The 24,132-nt window shown below is 41.8% G+C and overlaps 2 protein-coding genes and 1 pseudogene across 2 annotated transcripts; 1 reads left to right on the top strand and 2 right to left on the bottom strand.

Annotated features, from left to right (window-relative positions):
- The first annotated feature begins 287 nt into the window (after positions 1 to 287).
- Positions 288 to 1,235, top strand: LOC125282464 (olfactory receptor 2D2-like). The gene has a single exon (XM_048217304.1). It carries the CDS (start codon positions 288 to 290, stop codon positions 1,233 to 1,235), a length of 948 nt encoding a protein of 315 aa, XP_048073261.1.
- A 984-nt stretch (positions 1,236 to 2,219) lies between these two features.
- On the bottom strand, positions 2,220 to 5,484 carry LOC125282456 (olfactory receptor 10A4-like; annotated as a pseudogene).
- Positions 5,485 to 14,075: 8,591 nt separating this feature from the next.
- On the bottom strand, positions 14,076 to 15,020 carry LOC125282477 (olfactory receptor 2D3). The gene has a single exon (XM_048217344.1). The coding sequence runs from the start codon at positions 15,018 to 15,020 to the stop codon at positions 14,076 to 14,078; it is 945 nt and encodes a 314-aa protein (XP_048073301.1).
- Positions 15,021 to 24,132: the final 9,112 nt, after the last annotated feature.

The raw sequence follows: 24,132 nt of genomic DNA, 5'->3' as shown, positions 1-24,132 counted from the left end.
ATATCAGAAGTTTCATATTCAGAATAAAGATGATTCTTTCGATCTACTCTACATTTGCAGATGACACAAAAGTGAATGCACCACCTTAAAAATACTACGTTTTCCAACACTGAGAATGTTCCAACTAAAACAGCATGACCATCTTCTACATAAAGGGGATACTGGAAATGGCTGGTAGTGATTGAGGGCCATTCCAAAGCCCTCCAAACCTGATTTATATAATTTCATAGGTTATATGGACCTATGTTTAGCATGAAGTGACTTCTTACTGAAAAAAGAGACAAACTATGAGACAAACAAATCAGACACAGGTGACAGAATTCCTCCTTCTGGGACTCTCTGATGACCCCCACACCCAGAAGCTGCTGTTCATTTTATTCCTGGGTGTCTACCTGGTCACTGTGCTTGCAAACCTGCTTCTCATGTGCCTTGTTCAGGCTGACTCCCGGCTTCACACACCCATGTATTTTTTCCTCTGCAACTTATCTCTGGCTGACCTCTGTTTTTCTACCAACATCGTTCCTCAGGCCCTAGTCCACCTGCTATCCAGGAAGAAGGTTATTTCATTCACACGCTGTGCAGCTCAACTTCTACTCTTCCTCATTTTGGGGGGTACACAGTGTGCCTTTCTGGCAGTGATGTCCTATGATCGGTATGTGGCCATCTGCAACCCTTTGCGTTACCCTAGCACCATGACTTGGAGGGTGTGTGTCCAGCTGGCTGCAGGATCATGGACCAGCGGCATTGTGGTGTCTGTGGTGGATACTACTTTTATACTAAGGCTACCCTACCGAGGCAGCAACAGTATTGCTCATTTCTTTTGTGAGGCCCCTGCACTGTTGATCCTGGCGTCCACAGACACCCGCACTTCAGAGATGGCCATTTTCCTCATGGGCGTCGTGATTCTCTTCATACCTGTTTCCCTAATTCTGGTATCCTATTGCCACATCATAGTGACTGTGGTCAGGATGAAGTCAGCTGTGAGGAGGCTCAAGGCGTTCTCTACCTGTGGCTCCCACCTCCTGGTGGTCATCCTTTTTTATGGGTCAGGAATTGTCACCTACATGACCCCAAAGTCTTCCAAAGAACAAAAAAAACTGGTGTCTGTGTTCTATGCAATGGTGACACCCATGCTTAATCCCCTCATCTACAGCCTGAGGAACAAGGATGTAAAGGGAGCTCTGAGGAAAGTAGCAACAAGGAATTTCCCATGCGGGCTTGAAATCTGCCACTGAGGGTGAGAACCATCAGCTCCCTACCTGTATGACTTGAGTAGTTCCCTCAGCAAGATTGGAATATGTTAAGATCTTCATCCTTGGAGGTCTGGACCCACCCTCTATCCTTCATCAAGCACTTTCTTTGTAAAAGAAGAAGGACAAGAATTCACTGGCCAGTAGAAGGAGGGATGCTTCCTTCTTGTTGTTTTTTTGGCCCCTAAAAGTTAGGAAGTCCTGTCAAGAACATTCACCTTTTATAAACCCTGGAACCTGCAGTATCTTTTTTTTCTTATGTTGTATAATACTATCAATCTACCTTAGATCATACTCCAATTCTTTTTTTTTTTTTTTTTTTGGTGTTTCCGAATATCTTTGCATCATCAAATAATAAATCATCAAGCATTACTTAACCACTTACTATCAGCCAGGTGTCAGATGTATATGTTCCTGCAGATGCGTCTGTGTGTTTGAAGCGGGTAGTGAAGAGCATGGGTAGAATGAAGAGAATATGTGACTTCTGCTGTCCTTACACTCATATTAGGCTCATGGATATTTTACCCATCAGATAAAGGTAAAGACGGGATTCTGAAAACTAACAAGAAATAGTGACATCCCAGGGCTAGCACGAGTGAGAAAGATGCTGGCACCAACCCTGGGCCTGAAGGACAACTTGGACTTGGAGAGGGTAGCTGTATATAGAAAACCATGAGACAGGAGTTGTGGGCTTAGGTGTATATAGGTGAGAAGGGATAAATATTTCAAGCCCATTCCCTACCTACCTTCTGATTTCCCGTTACTGTATTCAAAAAAGAAAGAAAGAAAGAGAGAGAGAGAGAGAGAGAGAGGGAGGGAGGGAGGGAGGGGGGAGAGGAAGGAAGGAAGGAAGGAAGGAAGGAAGGAAGGAAGGAAGGAAGGAAGGATCTGATTTCCCGTTACTGTATTCAAAAAAGAAAGAAAGAAAGAGAGAGAGAGAGAGAGAGGAAGGAAGGAAGGAAGGAAGGAAGGAAGGAAGGAAGGAAGGGGGAGAAAATCAAGGAATACCTCCCTATCTGAAGGTTATTTCAATTCTGTTTACGAAGTCCCTATTCCTGTGTAGGTAACATATTTATGGGTCCTGGTATGGATGAGTACATGGACATTTTTGGGGGACCATTACTCTGCCTAGCATACAAGGACAAGTAAAATACATGTGAAGGAGTGATTAATTTAGGCTAAAATTGGAGATTATAAATGTATAATGGTGCCAATCTCCTAAATTGTTGATTGCTATCATCCAAACGGGACCCCAGGCTCGCTCTGTTCATTTGCAAATTCTTACAGTGATCATTCAGAATGTGCTGCCTTTCTAGAACCGTTGCTACAGGATAGGTGAAGGGTACCCTGTGTGGGAGATTGAACTGGTCCTGGTACCTCCATGGCACACAGAGTTAGAGTTATTTATGGAGTTTGTGGAGAGGACATGCCTATGCAGTAAATGCCATTTTATTCTGTTAATTATCAATAAATTAAAAGCTATGGTGTCACACCCCAAGTCTCCTATTTTTCAAGAATCCAGAGTTGGCCTATGTTCACTGGACAAAATCATAAAGATGGGCTCCTACACTGGTTGAGTGATAAGCAAGTTGAAGAAGGACAGTTGATTTCATCTAATCCCAATACGACTATATACAAATCTAGTAAACAAAAAATCTTTGGGTTACTCACAGCAGTTTCCTAGAATCTTGTCCTCTTAATTTGGGATGCCTTGCCCTTTCTGTCAAGCAATTCTCACAGCCAAGGTGAATAACTTGAGATTGAGGCAGTGTCTGTGTGCAGCAGTCTTTCTCCAGATGAGGCGCAGACTAATTATGGCCGCGGAGTAGAAGTCCTCAGTTGCTAGCCTAGTAGTACATGGGCACTTTGTAAGCCAGGAAGTTTTTAAGTATTGCCTTATTAATTTTCTTTTTCCTCCGTAGAATATAAATTCCACAAGTAAGAAATTTGTCTATTTTATTCAGCACTGTGTCTTCGGGACCTAAACAGGGTCTGACACATGCTGAATGCTGAATCAAAATGTACTGAAACTGCGAGTTCAAAACAAATGAGTGAAAGAAAGAAACAAACCTCTACTATTTATTATCATCATTATCATAACTTCACCTCCTAAGAAAAAGATCTTCGAAAGTTGCAGGCAGAGTTTTTGGACAAACAGAACATGTAAAGAAGGAAGTTTTAAAAAAACATGGATGAAGAAGTTCAAGAAAAAAAACAAGAATGGCAATTTGTAGTGACGTTGTCCACCTTCAGATGGGCTCCCAAACTGTGTAAACCAGCAGCATCCCCAGAGACATTGGTCCCACAGTCCCACGGAATCCTGGGCCTATAGAAGTTCTCAGGCATCATTCACATTTTCATTCAGAAACAGATCCCAGTAAAGTCTAAAATCCTAGTGGGTATATCATGGCTCTTAGAATGAGTAGGGGCCAAAACCCAGTTGAGGAGATCTGTTTTCTTTCCTGTGTCCTTGCATGCCACCCCTTTGGTTTGCATCTCCGTCCGTCATAGGTTCTGAGGGCCCAGGGTCCTGTGGATGACTCGCCTCAGCGCAGCCTTCACTTCACTCTTCCTTCAGCTGTAGATGATGGGCTTCAACATGGGAGTCGCCACTGTGCAGGAGAGCGATAGCAGTTTCTTGCGCTCAGGAGAGGTGCTGGATCCGGGCTGGAAGTCTGGGAGGATGGCAGTGCTTAGAAGAGGGGGTGGGAGCAGCAGGTGGAGAAGGCCTTGCGTTTCCCCTCAGCTGAGGGTATCCTGAAGATAGTGGACAGGATGCAGACACAGGACCCAGGATCAGCAAGAAAGGGAAGAGAATGAATAAGACAGTGGCTGTCAGAGCCTCCAGTTCACACAGAGAGCTATCAGCACACACCAGGGCAATGACAGCGGGGCTGTGACAGTAAAAGGCATTCACTGTATTGGGGCCCAAAAATGGGTAGCTGAAAATCGATGTGGTGTGCACGGTGGCCACCGGAAAGCCTGAGAATCAGGAGGCAGCTGCTAGCTGGCCACCAGTCCTGGGGCTTATAAAGACTGGGTAGCACAAAGGGTCGCAGATGGCCACGTAGTGGTCATATGCCACTGTGGCCAGGAGACAGCACTCAGCAGCCCCAAGGACGAGAAGAAATACAGCTGAGTGCCACAGCCAAGGAAGGAGATGGTTGTGTCTTGGATGATCAGAGTCCCCAGCATCTTGGGCACAATGACCAAGCTGAGGCCTATCTCCAGGAAGGACAAGTTCCTGAGGAAGAAGTACATAGGACTTTGTAGAACAGAGTCCGCTGTAGTGGCCAGGATGATGAGAACATTGCCCATTAGGGTAACTGGGTAAAGAGTCAAAAAAGGGAGAAACGGTAGACCTCGTAGCTCAGAGGACAAGGTTGAAAAGCTCACAAAAACAAACTCACTGACAACTGTCCAGTTCCCCCACCACATTCTTCTGCCCAGGATGTCATTGGGCTTTCATGCTCCAGGAAGGTAGAAGTCTCCATATGTTATTTAAACCTCTACCATACACTTCAAAGAAAACCTCCTATGGCCTCATTCTCCACCTTTCTTGTTATAGTGGTTCAAATAAAAGGCTGTACCTTCCACAATGTATAAAAATAAGCCCCTCCATGGGATTCACAATTTTCTGGAAGAATACTAACCTGTTTTCAGACTAAACTGACGCACACCACATATATCTGTACATCCCCTGATTTTCTTTGCTCTACAGAGAAGTTCAAAATCACAGCTTCCCTTTGGGGCTCCTACGCTATCTTTCTTCGACAGACAGGGGTACTAAAAAAGAAGCCAGGCCACCATTTCTGAAGAGAGGGGTCTTAATGCACAATGAAAGGTGGTGAGGTCAGCCAGGGTGTGTCGTCTGCAAAATGAAAGGGTGCGAAAGAGAAAGTCAGGGAACGTGAACCATCAGTTACCAATGATCCCCAAGATGGAGACCTGAATGTGTCCTAATCTCAAGCAGCCCACGCTCAGGATGATTTTAGTATACTGGAGGAATCTTCAATATATTAGAGTATTTCTTCATTTCTAAACTCAGAATATGGCAGTTTATAGAAGGAGACCTGGAATATGAGACTGTGGTTTATTTTGATCCCTGGGTTAACTATTCTGCACATGGTTGTATGTGATCAGAAAAGGGAACACAGACTGAAGATAGTGTCAGACCGTAGAAAGAATCCAAGTGTATAACATATAAACCCTTTCATCAGCTTTTGTTGGTTGACTTGTGTTTTGCTCTCAAGAAATATGAGCTCAAATTTATGTGTTAATAAATAAAGACCAACTGGAAACAGGAGAGACTAAGGCTACTTTCTTAAACCTTAACAGATAAAGAAAACTAAGTAATAATACAGTAGATATGAAAGATGTGCTTAGTGTGATATATATAACCACACAGAATATAGTTTCTATTCAGTCGCTTACGAAAATGTTTACAAAAGCCACCATATATTATGTCACAAAAAACCCTCCTCAAATAAAAAAGTATCTAAGAGTGGTACAGACCACACTAGCAGAATGAAACCTAGAATTTAACACAAACAAAGCACAGTTTCAGCTAATTTGAAATTTAAACTTTGAAGCAAAATACAACTCAAATGAAAACCAATAAAAACACTGCACATCAAGATCTATAGAGCACAGCTTAAGTTCCACTGTTACGCAATGTCAAAGCCTCACATCTGTAATTAAACAAGAAGGAGATGAATTAAACATTCAACTCAAAGTGGGGAAAAAACAACACAATATACTGGGAATTTATAGGTTTAAATACAATTTAATACCTTACTGGGAATCAATAATAACAGAACTAGGAGAACAGAGACGTTCAGGACGACGTGCGTGCATTTAAGATTTGGAGAAAGGAACAGTCTGGATGATAGACGGTCCAAGGCATGGCTGTGACTGCCAGAAGCTTAAGCGGTCTGTAAGCGACCAACACTGCAATGAACCAAGTCAAGGACAGTTAAAGTTCAAACTCTAAAGTAGGGAACGGACGCCTCTCAGAAGGATGGTGGCAGTGAGAAGGAAGAGCTAGGAGTGTGAGCCAGCACCAGGGGAAGGGAGGGATCAATAAGGCGCAGGGGACAGGCCTCTGGAGCCTTAAACACCCAGGTGACCCAGGTTCAAAGGATTTTACAGCACTGAGGAAACTGAACAGGTGACTATGGTGCGCTGGTAGTATCTGTGGGCAGAGGGTTGTTTAAACCAATCAGCTGACAGGTGGGGCAGTCGCTTGAGGTAAAAGGAGCCTGTGGAGATCCGCGCAGAGAAAGGGGCGCAGAAAGCAGTTTGCAAATGACACGTCTGAAAATAAGAACGATGCCTTAAGTTTTGTGTTTGGAGGAGCGGCTGGGAACGATTAGGAAAGAAGGCAAGTTGGAATGAAGTTTTGTCCATTTTCTTTGCCAGCTGATCGATCCAGCCACACCCGGTATTTCCACGGGGAATCGACACCAGATTCCCAAACCCACGGATGAAGCCACTTCCATCAGGTCGAGCGCCTGGACACTGCCCCCGTTACAGAATGCGAGCGAGGCCGGCGCTAAACGCTGTTGACCGGCGCCCTCCCGCGCACCCACTTGCTTCTGCAGCCCACGCCTCCCCCGCTCCCCGCGCCGAGCCAGGTGGTCCCGCAGAGACCGCGGAGCGCCGCGCCGGAAGCCGCCTAACTGCCCACCGGCCGCCGCACTCAAGCGGGATTCCCATTCCCGCACACCCGCGTCCTCACCGCCCGCTGACCCGGGGATACCTGCGGGCACCGCTCCCAGCTGAGGCTCGGTTCAGTCACACTCAAGCGCCAGGTCCGCCAGGAGCCGCGGGGGCCGCCGGCCTCGCGGGCGGTGGGAGCCGGCGTGGGTAATGACGCCACAGCTACGAAGCCGTGACCACCCCGGCCCCTAAACGCCGCCGCGGGATCTGGGTCTCAGAAAAGCCAAGGCGCGCCGCCGCCGCACGCACGCGCACCACCCCTGGAGCGAGCCCCCAGCAGCCCCCGCGGCCCCAGTCCGCGGACTTCTCCCAGTCCCGCCCCTTCGTACCGCCCCATCCGCAGACCCCGCCTACCCCGTAGACTGAGGTCCAAGCCTAGGGCCAGGAACGGGTGGGTGCGGGTCTTGTCAGGGTGGAGGTGAGGGTGAGATGCAGGGAGGATGGCCTGTGGAACATTCTCAGCTGCCCCATCCCATCCGGGAGAACTGGCCAAAATCTTCCTCACCTTCTCCGTGCCACCCCCCACCCCACTTGCATAGAACTAAACAACGTGGCAGAATTTCGAAAAGATACCGATTTGTATATAACATGGTTTTCACTGATTGAATGACTCCCTCCTTCAGTCTTTCTGATTCGTATCCAAGTAAAAAGTCTCTCGGAAGTCCATGAGTTCAGTTTTCGCTTGTTGACTATGAGATACTTTGTGGCGTCCAAGAAGCATTATCAAAAAGACATATGGATAGAGCGGTCTGGAGCTTCCAGGTGTCTCAGGCCAGAGGTGTGAAATTCGTGTCAGTTGTGGGTAGGTGAGAGTCGAGGCTATGGGTGAGGATGACACTGCAGAAAGAGAGAGAGAAACCGAAAACGCTAAGAGGAGAGGGTCTAGGATTGAGCCCCAGAGGAAGGACTCAAACTAGGATGTCAGGGAGAGCCTCCCGCAGAGAGAGCTTTAAATCTAGATGGTGTGTTGAACAAGGTAAAAGAAAAGGGGAAGTAGAAGATTTTTCCTAACCTCCTCTGTGCTCATTACTGTCTCAAGCAAATTGTAAATATCATCTCACCCATCACCACAACTATGAGGTAGTCATTACCATCCCTCAGTATTTTGAAACTAAAATCTCACAAAGCTGAACTCCAAGCTCAGTCCACTTCTTACTTGTACCGCTGCTGTTCCCTCAATGCTTCAATATTCAGGGGGCCATTAGTAAGTTATTGCAGAATTATGGATGATATTTTCCTAGATTGGGGGTATGGTGCGTGCTATGAATTGTTTGTGATGAGGCTGACCTTTATCAAAGTCATAGTAAAGTAGCGAGGCAAAATCAAAATTGTAACTTGTAAGTATTGCCAGCACGTAGACTCAAACATGTTCCACAGCCAATTAAAGAGCAGGGAAATGGAAAAGGCACCTCGTAGGAAGGAAAATGACCAGCCTTTCTCTCATACCTTATACATATGAGGTTTCTGACCATGTGCCTTCAAAGGTCACTAAAGCACTGACTCTGCTGGCTAACTGAACAGGGTAATTTTCAGGTTGCAGTCACTTCACTAAAGGTCCAGATATTTTTTAGTGCAATAAGATTTCTCTCAACATATGACTTTCATTGAAAGGTAAAGGACTCTGACGCTATGGGGGACTCGATCCTTGAGATGCATGCAATTGTTTGCTACAAACTCCATTTCCTTGTAGCACCATGACATCCACATGTTCTGAATTAAAACCTAACCGTATTTAAGAAAATACAGAGAAAACGGACTTGAGCCAGTACGTTTCCTAGACCACATATTCATTCAGCAAATTTTTACTGATGACCTAATATGTGGCAGATATTGTACTAGCAGGAGGGGATGCATCAGTAGCACAATCAGATGAGGACAATCTTTTTTTTTTTTATTAATAATGATTTTTTATTATATTATGTTAGTCACCATACAGTACATCCCTGGTTTTCGATGTAAGGCTCGATGATTCATTAGTTGTGTATAACACCCAGTGCACCATGCAATATGTGCCCTCCTTACTACCCATCACCGGTCTATCCCATTCCCCCACCCCCCTCCCCTCTGTAGCCCTCAGTTTGTTTCTCATAGTCCATAGTCTCTCATGTTTCATTCCCCCTTCTGATTACCCCCCCTTTCTTTATCCCTTTCTTCCCCTACTGATCATTCTAGTTCTTATGTTCCATAGATGAGAGAAATCATATGATAGTTGTCTTTCTCTGCTTGACTTATTTCACTTAGCATTATCTCCTCCAGTGCCATCCATGTTGTAGCAAATGTTGAGAACTCATTCTTTCTGATTGCTGAGTAATATTCCATTGTATATATGGACCACAACTTCTTAATCCAGTCATCTGTTGAAGGGCATCTCGGCTCCTTCCACGATTTAGCTATTGTGGACATTGCTGCTATGAACATTGGGGTGCATATGGCCCTTCTCTTCACTACGTCTGTATCTTTGGGGTAAACACCCAGTAGTGCAATGGCTGGATCATAGGGTAGCCAGATGAGGACAATCTTAATGCCCAACAGAAGCATTCGCCGTGCTATGCTACTGTATCTCTTCACCCAACATTCTGTGTTCTACACATCCTCAGAATATTGTGTTATGTAGATTATGAGTCACACTGGCCAGTCTGGAATCTGTCAAGACATTAGTGGGGTGATTTGGTTTCATAGGCCACGGGTAGTGGACATGTATCAATTTTGGCTTCTGATCATTTGAGTACCCTTTCCATGTTTATAGTCATCTGGGAGTCTTGGGCTAGTTAGAGCCTGTCTCCCTCCATCCAATCTGAATCCACTTGAAATTCACATTCTTTGTCTTCACCGCAGCTAGGGTATAGCATGTAACTTGGACTTGATCAATTAGATACTCCCAGTTTAGACTCTGAATGGCTAGTGACTTGAAAAAGCAAGGATAGCAAACCGTTCCTTTTTTAAAAACAGCCTTTATTTTGTAGATCTGTTTTAGACTTACAGAAAAACTGAGAAGTACCTACTGAGTCCTCATATACCCACTTTCTCCTATTATTGTATCTTACATTAATTATGGTATTTGTTGCAATTAACAAAATCAACATTGATACCCCAATATTTTCTTTTAAGTTTTTATTAATTTTAGAGACAGAGAGAGCAGGGGGGAGGGGCAGAGGGGAAGGGAGAGAGACATCCCAAGCAGACTCCATACTGAGTGCAGAGCCTCATGTGGGGCTCAATCCCATGACCCTGAGACCCTGAAACCAGGACCTGAACTGAAGAGTTGGATCCCCAAGCAACTGACCACGCAGGCACCCGACTGACACATTATTAACTAAAATCATAAGTTATTTCGATTTTCTTTCTTTTGTAAGATTTTATGTATTAGAGACAGAAAGAACAAGAGACCACGAGTCGGGGGGGGGGGGGGGGGACAGGGCGGGCAGAGGGAGAAGCGGACTCCCTGCTGGGTGCCTGACACAGGATTTGATCCCAGGATCCCAAGATCATGACCTGAGCCAAAGGCAGACACTTCATGGCCTGAGCCACCCAGGAGCCCCTATTGCTGTTAACCTTGATCACCTGACTGATGTGGTGTTTGTCAGCACTGTTTCTTTCTTTCTTTCTTTTTTTAAGTGGCAGAAGAAGCACCAGCATCCCAAGTTCCAGCCTCAGTGAATCAACAGCTCCAGCAGCAGGGCCTGGGCTGAACGTGTTGCGGAGTAAAGTGCGCCATCTAGTGCTGAATGGCAGTGATGGTCTCATCACACCCATTCTATAGGATTTTGGCCTGTGGTGCTGGCTGCAGGACCAGAAGTACCATTATTTCAATATTTTTCCTTTTAGCTTAAATCACACATAGTCGGCCTCTGTTACTTGCAACTAAGAACCCTAATCTATACATTATCTTCATTATTATTTTTGGGTGTGTGCATGAAATTTTTTCTTTAGAAGGTTTCTGGCCGTTTATTCCCTCTCTCCCTCCATAGCAGGAGAGAGAGCATGTTTGGGGGTTTGGTTTTGTTTCGTTTTGTTTTCAGAAAGACACTGCAGCTTTTGTTAGTGTGAAAAAGTCCCATCAGTGTCTACTTTGTTGGAATGAATGGGAGCATAATTCTCTCAGCTTTTCCATTATTTGTTCAGTTATTTATTCATTTAGTGCCTTAAAACAGTAATCATTTTATTTTGCCCTGGATTCAGTGGTTTCAGAATTTGGAGTTGGGATGGCAACTATTGGTAATGGGAATACTGAAGAAATGACCATGGTGCGGATGGCTGAGGTCACTGGAGGACAGAGATCAAGGAATTCTGAGAAGGCAGAGTAGTTGAATATTTCATTTTATGTGAAAATTAGAATACCTAAGATCTATAACAAGAGTAGCGTGTTGGGAAAAGTGACAGTGATTCAGGGGTGAAAGTCGTCAAGGAAAAGGGAGAAGTTACTTAGGAATCTTGAAGAAAGGAAAGGAAAGGAAAGGAAAGGAAAGGAAAGGAAAGGAAGAAAGAAAGAAAAAGAAAGAAAGAAAGAAAGAAAGAAAGAAAGAAAGAAAGAAAGAAAGAAAGAAAGAAAGAAAGAAAGAAAAGAAAGAAAAGCTCACAACCCCTTTCTCGGCCAAACTTTCTTTAGTCCTTCTTCCTCATGCGGACACTTCTCTAAATTAGTGTCCAAATTGTCCATTTACATTTCCTTACTTCTCTTCCTGTTATTGAAATAGATCTCATTTAGATGATCAAGGGCAGCCAAGTCACCAAGTTCACCTATTACTGTTTTATCCTTGTCTATATTACTTCAACTAGCACGTGCTGTTTGTATGAGATTGTTCTCTGATCCGCACACACCCCAGATTACAGATTGTCTATTGTGGTGCAGATCCAGTAATTCTAAAAGGATAGTAACAAATGCAAAAATGTTGATTGAAACACATTCTGTGTCAGGCATTGCTCTGGGTATACTGGCTACAACTAGAGTCAGGTAAGATAAAATGAAGTAAGGGCTCAATAAATGGCTTTAAAATGAATGCATGGAAACATGAATGGAAGAAGTAAGAAATGTAGCTACTAGATATTACTTCAGGGGAGGTCTACTACTGCAGAATCAGTAGTTCCTGACTACTGAGGTCTCTTGTTCCTGGAATCATATCCATGCCAACTGTAGAATGGTTGTCATGGAATCCCCTCTAAACATGTGACTGAGTAAAAGTATGGGTAAAACAGGCAAGTGGCTGTCAGCCAGATTGTTGGACTAAGGGTTTATGAAACCTAAAGTAGACCCCAGAATCGACCGTTCCGGAGACGCTGAGCCACAGTGAGATGTGCTTACAGGCATCTAAGCCTATGGAGGGGTCAGCCTCAGAGTGGTAAGCTCGAATTTTAAAATCCTAATTTCTCTTTTGGTTTTGGAAGAGGTATTCATTGGGTAAAGTGGGCTCAATCAAAGGAGGATGACCAGAATGAATACAGGGTGCCAAAGCACCCCAGAAACAAGTGGGTGGTTGGCTGTGAGAATTGTACTTGGGCCAATACAGAAACTGACGTCGGTGGGTTGTGGTACAGGATACTGAAAATTGTTCTAGGACTAAACTAGAGAAAGTGGGTTCAAGATACAGGAGAATTGATTTTGAGTTACCATAAGGAAGTTCTTAGTAATAGCAAAGAACTATCTATAGTTGACCCTTGAACAATGCAGAATTGGACTGCATGTCTCCACTTAAATGTGGATATTTTTGGATACAGACAGTATTGTGAATGTATTTTCTCTTACAATCTTCTTTTTTTTTTTAAGATTTTATTTATTTATCTGACAGAGATAGAGACAGCCAGCAAGGGGGAACACAAGCAGGGAGCGTGGGAGAGGAATAAGCAGGCTTCCAGAGGAGGAGCCTGATGTGGGGCTCGATTCCATAACGCCGGGAACACGCCCTGAGCCGAAGGCAGACGCTTAACCGCTATGCCACCCAGGCGCCCCTCTCTTACAATCTTCTTAAGAACATTTTCTTTTCTCTAGCTTTATTGTAAGAATACAGTATACAATACATAAAACATACAAAATATGTGTTAATCGACTGTATGTAATTAGGAAGGCTTCCAGTCAACAGTAGGCTATTAGAAATTAAATTTCGGGGGAGTCAAAAATTGTATGAGGATTTTCCAATATGTGGGGCTGGCACATGTTGTTCAAGAATCAACTGGAAAAAGGAAAGGGAATGATCCAAGAGAGTAGGGAGCTATACTTGTTTAGGCCAATTCTGGATAATTACTCAATAGAAATATTGTGGAGTGGTTTAAGCCTCAGACCTGTGTTTGTGTTAAATGACTGTAATTTCCATTTTTACCCTGACAGTCTATGTTTCTGTGAAATTTGGGGTAAGATAAAATACTCACTTTTTGAAGCTTCCAGGAGAGAACATTATGAACTAGTAAGTATTTTGCTTTTGGTGCCATTTTACAGGCGGAAATGCTCTGAGCCATGAATGATCCCAGTATTAAAGACTCTTCCAGATTTATTGATTGTTTCTGTCAGAGCCTATTCCTAGGTTTGTATGACTGGGACATCTAAACCTGAAATGCCTTTGGTGTCAAAATCATGTATGCAACTCATATTAGATGTTGTTTCAAAATAATCCAGTTTCAACCTCTTAGATTCAATTGTGATCATGCTTAAAACATATCCATGTTAACTGAATTAACTACAAACTCCAAAATAGCGCTTGATGTGAAAACCTAACTTTTTATCCTTTCATCTCTCTTCTGTGTTCTAGCTTAGCATGGAGCTCATGGATTTTAGCATATTGTCCTTCACTTTTATGTCTCCTGAACTAACTCATAACTGTCCACCAAAGTACCGTACCTCTTTTAAGAATGTTACCATAGTTCTAAAAGTCAGACCCAGAGGGGTGCTTGGTAGGCTCGGGCAGTTGAGCGTCTGACCATTTCAGCTCAGCCATGATCTCAGGGTCATGAAACGGAGCCCTGAGTCAGCTCTGCACTGTCAGGGAGGCTGCTGAAGATTCTCTCTCTCCCTCTGCCCTCCCTCGCGTGTGCATGCTCTCTACCTCTTCTCTCTCCAAAAAACTAAACTAAACTGAACTAAACTAAACTAACTAAACTAAATGTCAGACCCAGAGATCACTGCCTCTGAGAAAAGGACTTTCTGCCAGCTAGTTTTCTGAGAGCCCCTTTGACATCCTTGTTTCTCAGGCTATAAATTATGGGGTTCAACATTGAAGTCACCACTGTATAGAACACAGATATCGTTTTATTCCCCTTTCTTGTGGTCTTGGAGTTTGGCTGCATGTACGCGAATATTCCTGAGCCATAGAAGAGGACAACAACAATCAGATGGGAGCCACAGGTAGAGAAAGCCTTGAGCCTCCCCTCCCCAGACTGCATCTGGATCACAGTGGAAATAATATTCCAGTAGGAGACAAGGATCAGGCAGACAGGAGCTAAAAGGATGACCACCCCCATTGCAAAGATGGCCATTTCGGTGCTGTAAGTGTCTGCTGAAGCCAGCTTCAGGAGGGCAGGAGGTTCACAAAAGTAGTGATTGATAATGTTCTGTCCTTGATAGGGTAGTTGGAACGTAAAGGTGGTATCCACCAGAGAAACTAGTGCTCCGCTGGCCCAGGATCCTATGGCCAACTGGAGACACACCTTTGGGGTCATGATGGTGGAGTAGTGCAGAGGCTTGCAGACAGCCACGTACCGGTCGTAGGACATCACCGCCAGCAGTGCACACTCTGTACACCCAACCAGAAGGAAGACAGCTATCTGTGCCATACACCCAAAAAAAGAAATAGTTTTCCTCTTTACAAGGAAGTGGACCAACACTTGAGGGACAATGCTAGTGGAGAAGCAGAGATCTGCGAAAGAGAGGTTTCTAAGAAAAAAGTACATGGGAGTGTGAAGTCGAGAATCCATGAAGATGAGAATGATGATGAGCAGGTTTCCAAGCACGGTCAAAAGATAAATGATGAGAAAAAGAATAAATAGCAGGATCTGGGTCTGCAAGTCCTGGGAAAGGCCCAGGAAAAGAAACTCAGCCACGAAGGTTTGGTTTTCCTCTCCCATTGAGTTTATGGCTCTTTATCTGTTTACAGAATTAAAAGGAACAAACTTTGGATTTGTGACATCAAGTCTTGTAGAAGAGTATCATCCAAGCTCATTTCAAACCAAATCGGATATTTATAGCTTGTTGCTATTCATGTCATTCTAATTAATGCTAAATAGAATATTTTAATTCTTATTAGTTGGTTCTAATGTAAATCCACTTCATTGTTTCCCAAATCTCCTCTTCCCAGGCCACTTACTTATGGAGTGTGACATTGTTAAAGCCTTCTTGGCTAGTTCTGATATGAGGATATTGGACTTCACGTGGATTTTACTAAATGCCTGTACACATATTGTTACAAAATGACTATGTATACTGTTAGCAGGATTACCTTGTATATAACTGCACCACTAACTGTTCAAAATACCACATATTTAATTATAACATATGCTTGCAAAATGTGAAACAGCTTTCAGGCATCAAACTTAATTTGACCTCTTAAAAAACAATAAATTATTCTTGCTTTAAAAAGAAGGCCTTGGGATACCAGGGTGGCATCTGCCTCTGGCTCATGTCATGATCCCAGGGTCCTGGGATGGAATCCTGCATTGGTCTCCTTGCTGGGCAGGGAGGTTGCCTTCCTCTCTGCCTGCTGCTCCCCCTGTTTGTGCTCTCTCTTTCTCTCTGACAAATGACTAAATAAAATCTTTAAAAAAATAAAGCCTTATCATTGAATACACTGAATATTATTCTATTTGGATTAAAGAGTAAAATACTGAAAGTAAAACAACAAAACACAGGAAGAATAAGTTAAAATTCTTGTGATATCTGGATAGGATCAGACTGACATACAATCTGTCTAAAAAACCATGAAGGAAAACATATAGAATGTACAACATAAATTGAAAGACTTCTTGAGATAGTAATATCATGAATAAAATTAAAAGTTAAACTACAAACTGAGGAAAATATTTGAAGGAGACATCAGACAAAATAGTTAATACCTTTATTACATTAAGATTACATAGTAAACGCTATGAAAATGGTTGAGGCCAAGAAATAATGGGCCAAGGAATACTTACAAAGAAGAAATGCAAATAGATATTAAGTATAATAAAAACAGTCAATAGTATTATAACTACATAAGTACAACACAACGATGAGAGATACATTTTTTCACCTGCGCTATTAGCTAATACTTAAACAAAACAAGCACATCACAAAATAGTAACTGGTGTTTTTTAAAAAAGATTTTATTTATTTATTTGAGAGAGAGAGCGCGAGAGAGCAGGAGCAGGGTGGAGGAAGAGAGGGAGAGGGGGAAACCGAATCCCTGCTGAGCAGGGAGTCAGATGTGGGACAAGGCAGACAGTTAACTGACTGAGCCACGAGGTGCCCTAGTAACTAGTATTTTATTGAAAATTTAACTCATGACAAGCACGAAGGGTTTATGTAATTACATTGTCCCAATAACATTATATGGTAGACATTATTCATCTTACTTTGCAGATGAAAAAAACCAAGGCACAGAAAAGTTCAGCTACCTTCCCCAAATTATACAATTTTAAAATGGCAGAATTCTTTAACTGTAAAATGGGGATGCAGGGGAAAAAAGACATTTTTGTACAATGCAAGTGGGTAGGAAAATTAGTCCAATATTTCTGGAAAATAAGTTTGTCAAATATATTTTAAAATTTAAATTTGACCCAGTGCTCAATAATATGGGGAAGGGAGAAATTCCCTTTTTACTAGTCCTTTCTTCCTCGTGAGGAAGAATCTGATTTGTGACATTCTAGGATGTTGCTTGGTCCATATTTACTACTGGTTGGGGTTATTTTGCTTTAAAGGGTCATGCATGTTCCATTTCCGCACTTCTTCATGGAATTGGACTGATAAATTTGGCGAAGTCAAACTTAAGCTCTAAGGGTGACTGAAGATTTTGAAAGACTTTACATTAGACCAAGTACCCCAACCTAGGCTTATCAGAGTTCTGAACTTGAGTGACATTAGGGACTAGTGCAATTAATAAAAAGCAGTGTCTTAGTTTTCATATTTCTCATTTCTTTCGGAGAACTCCAAGGAAAGGAATCCCCTAGGCCTAATATCATATAATACCATCAAATATTGTCCCAATTTCTAAATCCAATTCTAGGAATCTATTCTAAATAAATAAATCTATTCTAAATAAATACTCCAAATTGAAGAAAAATATTCACAAGGAAATTTGTGTATCATGTTATATAATAATGGTTAAAAACAGACATACAGACAAATAGAATATAATACAGAACCCAGAAATAAACCCACACATATACAGTCAACTGATCTTTGACAAGGGTGCCAAGAACACACAGTGAGGAAATGATAGTCTCTCTAATAAATGGTGCTGGGAAAACTGGATATGCACATGCAAAAAAAAAAAAAAAAGAAAAGAAAAGAAAGAAAAAAAAGGAAAAGAAAGGAAATTGGACCTTTACCTTACATCATATACAAAAATCAACTTAAAATGGATTAACAGAACACCTGAAACTATAAAACTTGATGAAGAAAACGAAGGAGTAAACTTTGGGAGATTAGACTTGGCAATGATTTTGGATTTGACACCTAAAGCACAAGCAATGAAAAGACAAGTGAGGTAAAACAAACAAACAAACAAACACCTAACAAAAAGCTTCTGTACAGGAAAGGAAACAATCAACAAAATGGAAAGGCAACCTACGAAATAGAAAATATTTGCGAACCATGTATCTGATAAAGTGTTAATATCTGAAATATACAAGGAACTCATACAACTGAATGGCCAAATAAATAAAGAAATAAAGCAAATAATCCAATTTTTTAAATGGACGTGAAAACTGAATAAACATGTCTCCAGAGAAGACATTCAAATGGCCAAGAGGTACATGAAAAGTTGCACGTCATCACTAATCATCATGCAAGTGTCAATCAAAACACTGAAATATTACATTACCCCCGTTAGGGTGGGTACTATAAAAAAAGTTAAAAAATACAAAACCCAGAAGGTAACTAGTGTTGACAAGGATGTGGAGAAAAGGAAAACCTTGTACATTGTTGGTGGGAATGTAAATTGGGGCAGCTACTAGGGAAAACAGTTCGGAGGTATCTCAAAAAATTAAGAATAGAATTATCATATGATCCAGCAATCTCACTTCTGGGTATATATCCAAAGGAATTGAAATCAAGATTTTGAAAAAATATCTGAACTCCCATGTTCATTGCAGCATTATTCATAACAGTCAAGACATAGTAGCCATTTAAATGTCCATTAACAAATGCATAAAGAAAATCTTGAATATATACACACAACAGAATATTATTCACCCTTTAAAAAGAAGGAAATCCTGCCATATGTGACAACATGGATGAATCTGGAGGACATCATGCTAAGTGAAGTAAGCCAGATACAGAAGAACAAATACACACACATACACATGCTCACAAAAAGGACAAATACTACATGATATCACTTATGTAAAATAGTCAAACTCATAGAAGCAGAGAGGTGTATAGTCATTGCCAGGGGCTTGTGGAAGGAGGCAATTATTAGTCAAATTAGGTATTGGTCAAACGATACTAAGTTTCAGTTTTGTAAAACGAGTAATCCCTAGGGATATACTGTACAGCATCGTGCTGACAGTTACTCAAAGAACTACTTCCTCTCCCACAATTACTTCTAAAATTCCACAGGTAATAACTGTTCTCACCACTGTCAGTAATGTAACGTTGGTCACTTTCTTTTTCCCCTTATTGTCTAGCTGTTACCTGAGCATCTCTGTTTCCTCTATATCCCACAGATAATGATTAATATCCTTAATAATAATAATGACAATCATCTTCCACTGGTACTTACCAAAGTGGTTTTGCTAATACCTTAGGGACCAATGTTAATATAGGCTTTCAAAGTGCACAGAAAGCACTGAAAGAAAAAATCTCCAAAATGTTGGGAGTGATTGACTCTGGATATTGGAATTATGGGTGGGTTATTTTTTTTCTTTTTTAATGTTCTTGTTCTTTCATGTTGTTTTTAATAGGTCATTGTCTATTGCCAATATTGGAAAAATATAAACATGGGAAAATCTAAACAGCACTTAGTTGAGGATGCTCTAAAGTCACGTTATTGCATCTGCTTTCTCTTTTTTTTTTAAAGACCGTATTTATTTATTTTTGAGAGAGAGAGAAAGCACAGAGGTAGAAGCAGGTTCCCCGCTGAGCAGAAAGCCCAATGTGGGACTCAATCCCAGGACCCTGAGATCATGACCTGAGCTGAAGGCAGAGGTTTAACCCACTGAGCCACCCAGGCGCCCTGCTTTCAGTCTTAATAAAGTAACTGCTATAGGACCAGCTATCTTGCTAGAAGCAAATATGAAATGGAAGTATGGAATACCTATATTCAGACATTGGACAATAGCCAGTTCAGAAAGCAATCTTGCACAGCAAGGAAATAAGCAAGGTCAGTTCCATGGTCCCACTAACTTAATGTCAAGAGGCACTCTCAGGACCATGGTCCATGGATCTGGAGCCTAAGCAGAGCACTATGGCCTCACTGAGGTGAGGAAACAGAGATCCATAACTGATGGTGCCAAAGCATTTGGAACAGGTGAAAGAGCATCAGAAAGGAAGTGGCTGCACAGTAAAGGGGTTTTAGGAATCTGAACAAGTTTGGGCTGAATATTAAGCAAGGCAGGCATAGTATAAGACTGGGCAAGCCTCCCAGAAGGCAATTATTAGGGAAGTCAGGTAAAGCAGCAAGATTTTGGAATTCCAGCCATCCAGAATTGAGGAGCTTCACTGAAAACTCCTGGCAATGAGTTGCTACTTCTCAGAGGACAAGTCTAAGGAATAAAACTGGGATGAATACTGTAAACCTCAATATATAAAACCATAGGCATAGCAAGAAATCAAACAGACTATATAAAATGGAATAAAAAATACTCAAACATAAGGCCAATAAGATGAAAAGAACAAGGAATACTTGGGAAAAATAGAAAGCAAATAATAAGATGGTAGACTTAATCCCAATTGTATTCAGAATTACATTAAAAGTAAATGGATAAAATATTCTAATTAAAAGGAAGACATTGAGACCCTGGGAAGATGGTGAAGGAACCTAAGTTTGTCTTATCCCATGAATACAACTAGGTAACAGTTACATCAGTAGATAACCCAGAAAATGACCTGACGACCAGCAGAACAAATCCCACAACTAAATGTAGAAAAGAGCCCACAATGAATGAGGTAGGAAGGGTAAAGTCATGCTTTGGGAGTGAAATGGACTGTGGCAGTACGCAGTGGGGAGGTAGCCAGTGGTGCAAATATAGACTATCATACCAGGGAGCTTGCACAGGGAAGATGAAACCCCATAACGTTTGGCTTTGAAAGTGAGAGGGACCAAACCTTGTGAGTTCTTACAACCAGTGGGACTTAAAGACTGGAATTTATAAAAATCAGCAGACTTGGTTCTAGCAGAGCCCAGAGGGTGTTAGGAAGCAAAGTTCCCCCCCTTAAAGAGACAGTACAACAAACAGCCAGGGAAGAAACAGCAAACAGCCAGGGAAGATACATGGAAGCAAGAGTTTCGAAAACACTGGGGGCAGACAGGAGGGAGAGTAATTTGCTCATCTCAGAGTATGCCACAGATAGGCAGTGATCACAGGGAGACTCTCGAGGAACAAAGGAGCTGTCAGGTACCATTTTCCTCTCTTATCCCAACATAAACACAGGGCCACTTTTGGGAACCAGCACAGTGCTGCCACTCACTACCTAACTTGCTCACACCAAGCCCTGCCCACCCACACTTTGGCAGTTCCATCCTTCCCAGTCACACTTGCCTCGGTCCCAGCTCCAGGAGATACCTCCCACAGAAGACCATCACAAACCCCACCAACACCTCATCTTCTGACCCACACAGTTTGTAGGACCTCAGTACTGGAAGCAGCAGCAGGCCTCGATTCACATGTAGACCAGTGCACACCTTATCAAAATGTGACCCACTCATCTGGGGACCACGCACTGTACACAAAGGGCAAAGAGAGCCTCTGCAGACTACTGGACTGAAGGAAAAAATAGCCAGGACTCAACAGCAGGGCAAATGAAGCACACACAGAAGACACTTCCTGAAGCATTTCTACACACTAATAATAGAAGCAGCAGAAAGGGAGATTAAGAAACAATCCCCTTTATAACTACACCAAAGAGAACAATTTACCTAGGAATGAACTGACGTGAAAGACCTCTACTCTGAAAACTATAAAACACTGATGAAAGAAATTGAAGATGACACAAATGGAAAAATATTCCATGGTCATGGATTGGAAAAACAAATATTGTTAGAATATCCACACTGCCCAGAGCAATCTACAGATTTAACACAATCCTTATCAAAACATCAACATTTTTCACAGGACTAATTCAAATAATCCTAAAATATGTATGGAACCAACCACAAAAGAACCTGACTAGCCAAAGCAATCCTGAGAAAGAAGAGAAACTATAGGTACCATAGTCCCAGATTTCCAGATATACTGCAAAACTGTAGTAATCAAAGCAATATAGTACTGGCACAACAATAGATGTATAGACATATAGGTTAGAACAGAGAGCCTGGAAATAAACCCATCATTATATGGTGGATTAATCTTTGACAAAGGAGGCAAACATATGCAATGGGAAACAGACAGGCTTTTCGCAAATGGTGTTGGGAAAACTGGACAGCTACATGCAAAAGAATGAAACAAGACCACTCCTTACACCCCATGCAAAAATAAACTCAAAATGGGTTAAGGACCTACGTGTGAGACCTGAAACCATAAAAATCCTAGAAGAGAGCGCACAGGCAGGAATTTCTCTGCATTGGCCATAGCAACATCTTTCTAGATATGTCTCCTGGGGCAAGGGAAACAAAACCAAAAATAAACTATTAGGACTACTTCAAAATACAAGTCTTCTCCACGGCAAAGGAAACAATCAACAAAACTAAAAGACAACCTACTGAATGGGAGAAGATATTTCCGAATAATATATCCAGTAAAGGGTAAGTATCCAAATATATTAAGAATTTATACAACCCAACACTGTAAACCCAAATAATCCAATAAAAAAATGGTCAGATGACATGAACAGACATTTATCCAAAGAAAACATACAGATGGACAACAGACACATAAAAAGATGCTCAACAACACTAATCCTCAAGAATTTACTAACAAATCTGGGGGCATCAAAATGTCGGATTTCGAGCTGTACTACAAAGCTGTGATCACAAAGACAGCATGGTACTGGCACAAAAACAGACACATAGACCACTGGAACAGAATAGAGAACCCAGAAATGGACCCTCGGCTCTTTGGGGAACTAATCTTTGATAAAGCAGGAAAAAACATCCGGTGGAAAAAAGACAGGCTCTTCAATAAATGGTGCTGGGAAAATTGGACAGCTAAATGCAAAAGAATGAAACTTGACCACTCTCTCACACCATACACAAAGATAAACTCCAAATGGATGAAAGACCACGATGTGAGACAGGAATCCATCAAAATCCTAGAGGAGAACATAGGCTGCAACCTCTTTGATATCGGCCACAGCAACTTTTTTCATGACACATCTCCAAAGGTAAGAGAAACAAAAGAAAAAATGAACTTGTGGGACTTTATCAAGATAAAAAGCTTCTGCACGGCCAAGGAAACAGTCAGAAAAACTAAGAGGCAGCCCACAGAATGGGAGAAGATATTTGCAAATGATGCTACAGATGAAAGACTGGTATCCAAGATCTACAAAGAACTTCTCAAACTCAATACACGAGAAACAAATAAACAAATCAAAAAATGGGCAGAAGATATGAACAGACACTTTTCCAATAATGACATACAAATGGCTAACAGACACACGAAAAAATGTTCAAAATCATTAGCCATCAGGGAAATTCAAATCAATACCACACTAAGATACCACCTTATGCCAGTTAGAATGGCAAAAATTGACAAGGCAAGAAACAACAATTGCTGGAGAGGATGTGGAGAAAGGGGATCCCTCCTACATTGTGGTGGGAATGCAAGTTGGTACAGCCACTTTGGAAAACAGTGTGGAGGTCCCTTAAAAAGTTAAAAATTGAGCTACCCTATGACCCAGCCATTGCACTACTGGGTATTTACCCCAAAGATACAGACGTAGTGAAGAGAAGGGCCATATGCACCCCAATGTTCATAGCAGCATTGTCCACAATAGCTAAATCGTGGAAGGAACCGAGATGCTCTTCAACAGATGACTGGATTAAGAAGTTGTGGTCCATATATACAATGGAATATTACTCAGCTATCAGAAAGAACGAGTTCTCAACATTTGCTACAACATGGACGGCACTGGAGGAGATAATGCTAAGTGAAATAAGTCAAGCAGAGAAAGACAATTATCATTTGATTTCTCTCATCTATGGAACATAAGAACTAGGATGACCGGTAGGGGAAGAAAGGGATAAAGAAAGGGGGGGGGTAATGAGAAGGGGGAATGAAACATGAGAGACTATGGACTATGAGAAACAAACTGAGGGCTTCAGAGGGGAGGGGGGTGGGTGAATGGGATAGACTGGTGATGGGTAGTAAGGAGGGCACGTATTGCATGGTGCACTGGGTGTTATACGCACTAATGAATCATCGAACTTTACATCAGAAACCGGGGATGTACTGTATGCTGACTAACATAATATAATAAAAAAAACATTAAAATAAAAAAAAAAGAATTTACAAATCAAACCACAAGAACAGATACATTGAAATATATAAACAACAAATAGGAAACTCTGACTTCAAAGAGCTTTTAAAAATAGTAAAATAATACGAATGGAAATGATGCAAACAGGATGTTAAATAGGCAATTCAGAGAAGAAATGCAAATGCCAAAAACTGTGTAAGGAATATTCATCCTCACTTAGAGAAATAGGAAATAAAATAGTAGCTATTGTGTCTCTCACATTACATTAGCAAAGCTGAAATAGACTGAAATCTCCAACTGTATTTTTGAGAAGGGGGCGAACAGATATGAAAAATGTAGGCATGAAACATTTATAAAATCTCTCTGGAAGGCAATCAAAAGTATTATAAAGTTACAAAATGGACTTGC

This window comes from Ursus arctos, unplaced genomic scaffold (assembly GCF_023065955.2).
Source record: "Ursus arctos isolate Adak ecotype North America unplaced genomic scaffold, UrsArc2.0 scaffold_22, whole genome shotgun sequence".
NCBI lineage: Eukaryota > Metazoa > Chordata > Mammalia > Carnivora > Ursidae > Ursus > Ursus arctos.
This window is presented reverse-complemented; position numbering and strand designations above follow the sequence as displayed.

What these genes read in the sequence shown, in the direction of transcription:
- LOC125282477 (XM_048217344.1), bottom strand. Translation starts at nt 15,020, where the DNA reads ATGGGAGAGGAAAACCAAACCTTCGTGGCTGAGTTTCTTTTCCTGGGC.
- LOC125282464 (XM_048217304.1), top strand. Translation starts at nt 288, where the DNA reads ATGAGACAAACAAATCAGACACAGGTGACAGAATTCCTCCTTCTGGGA.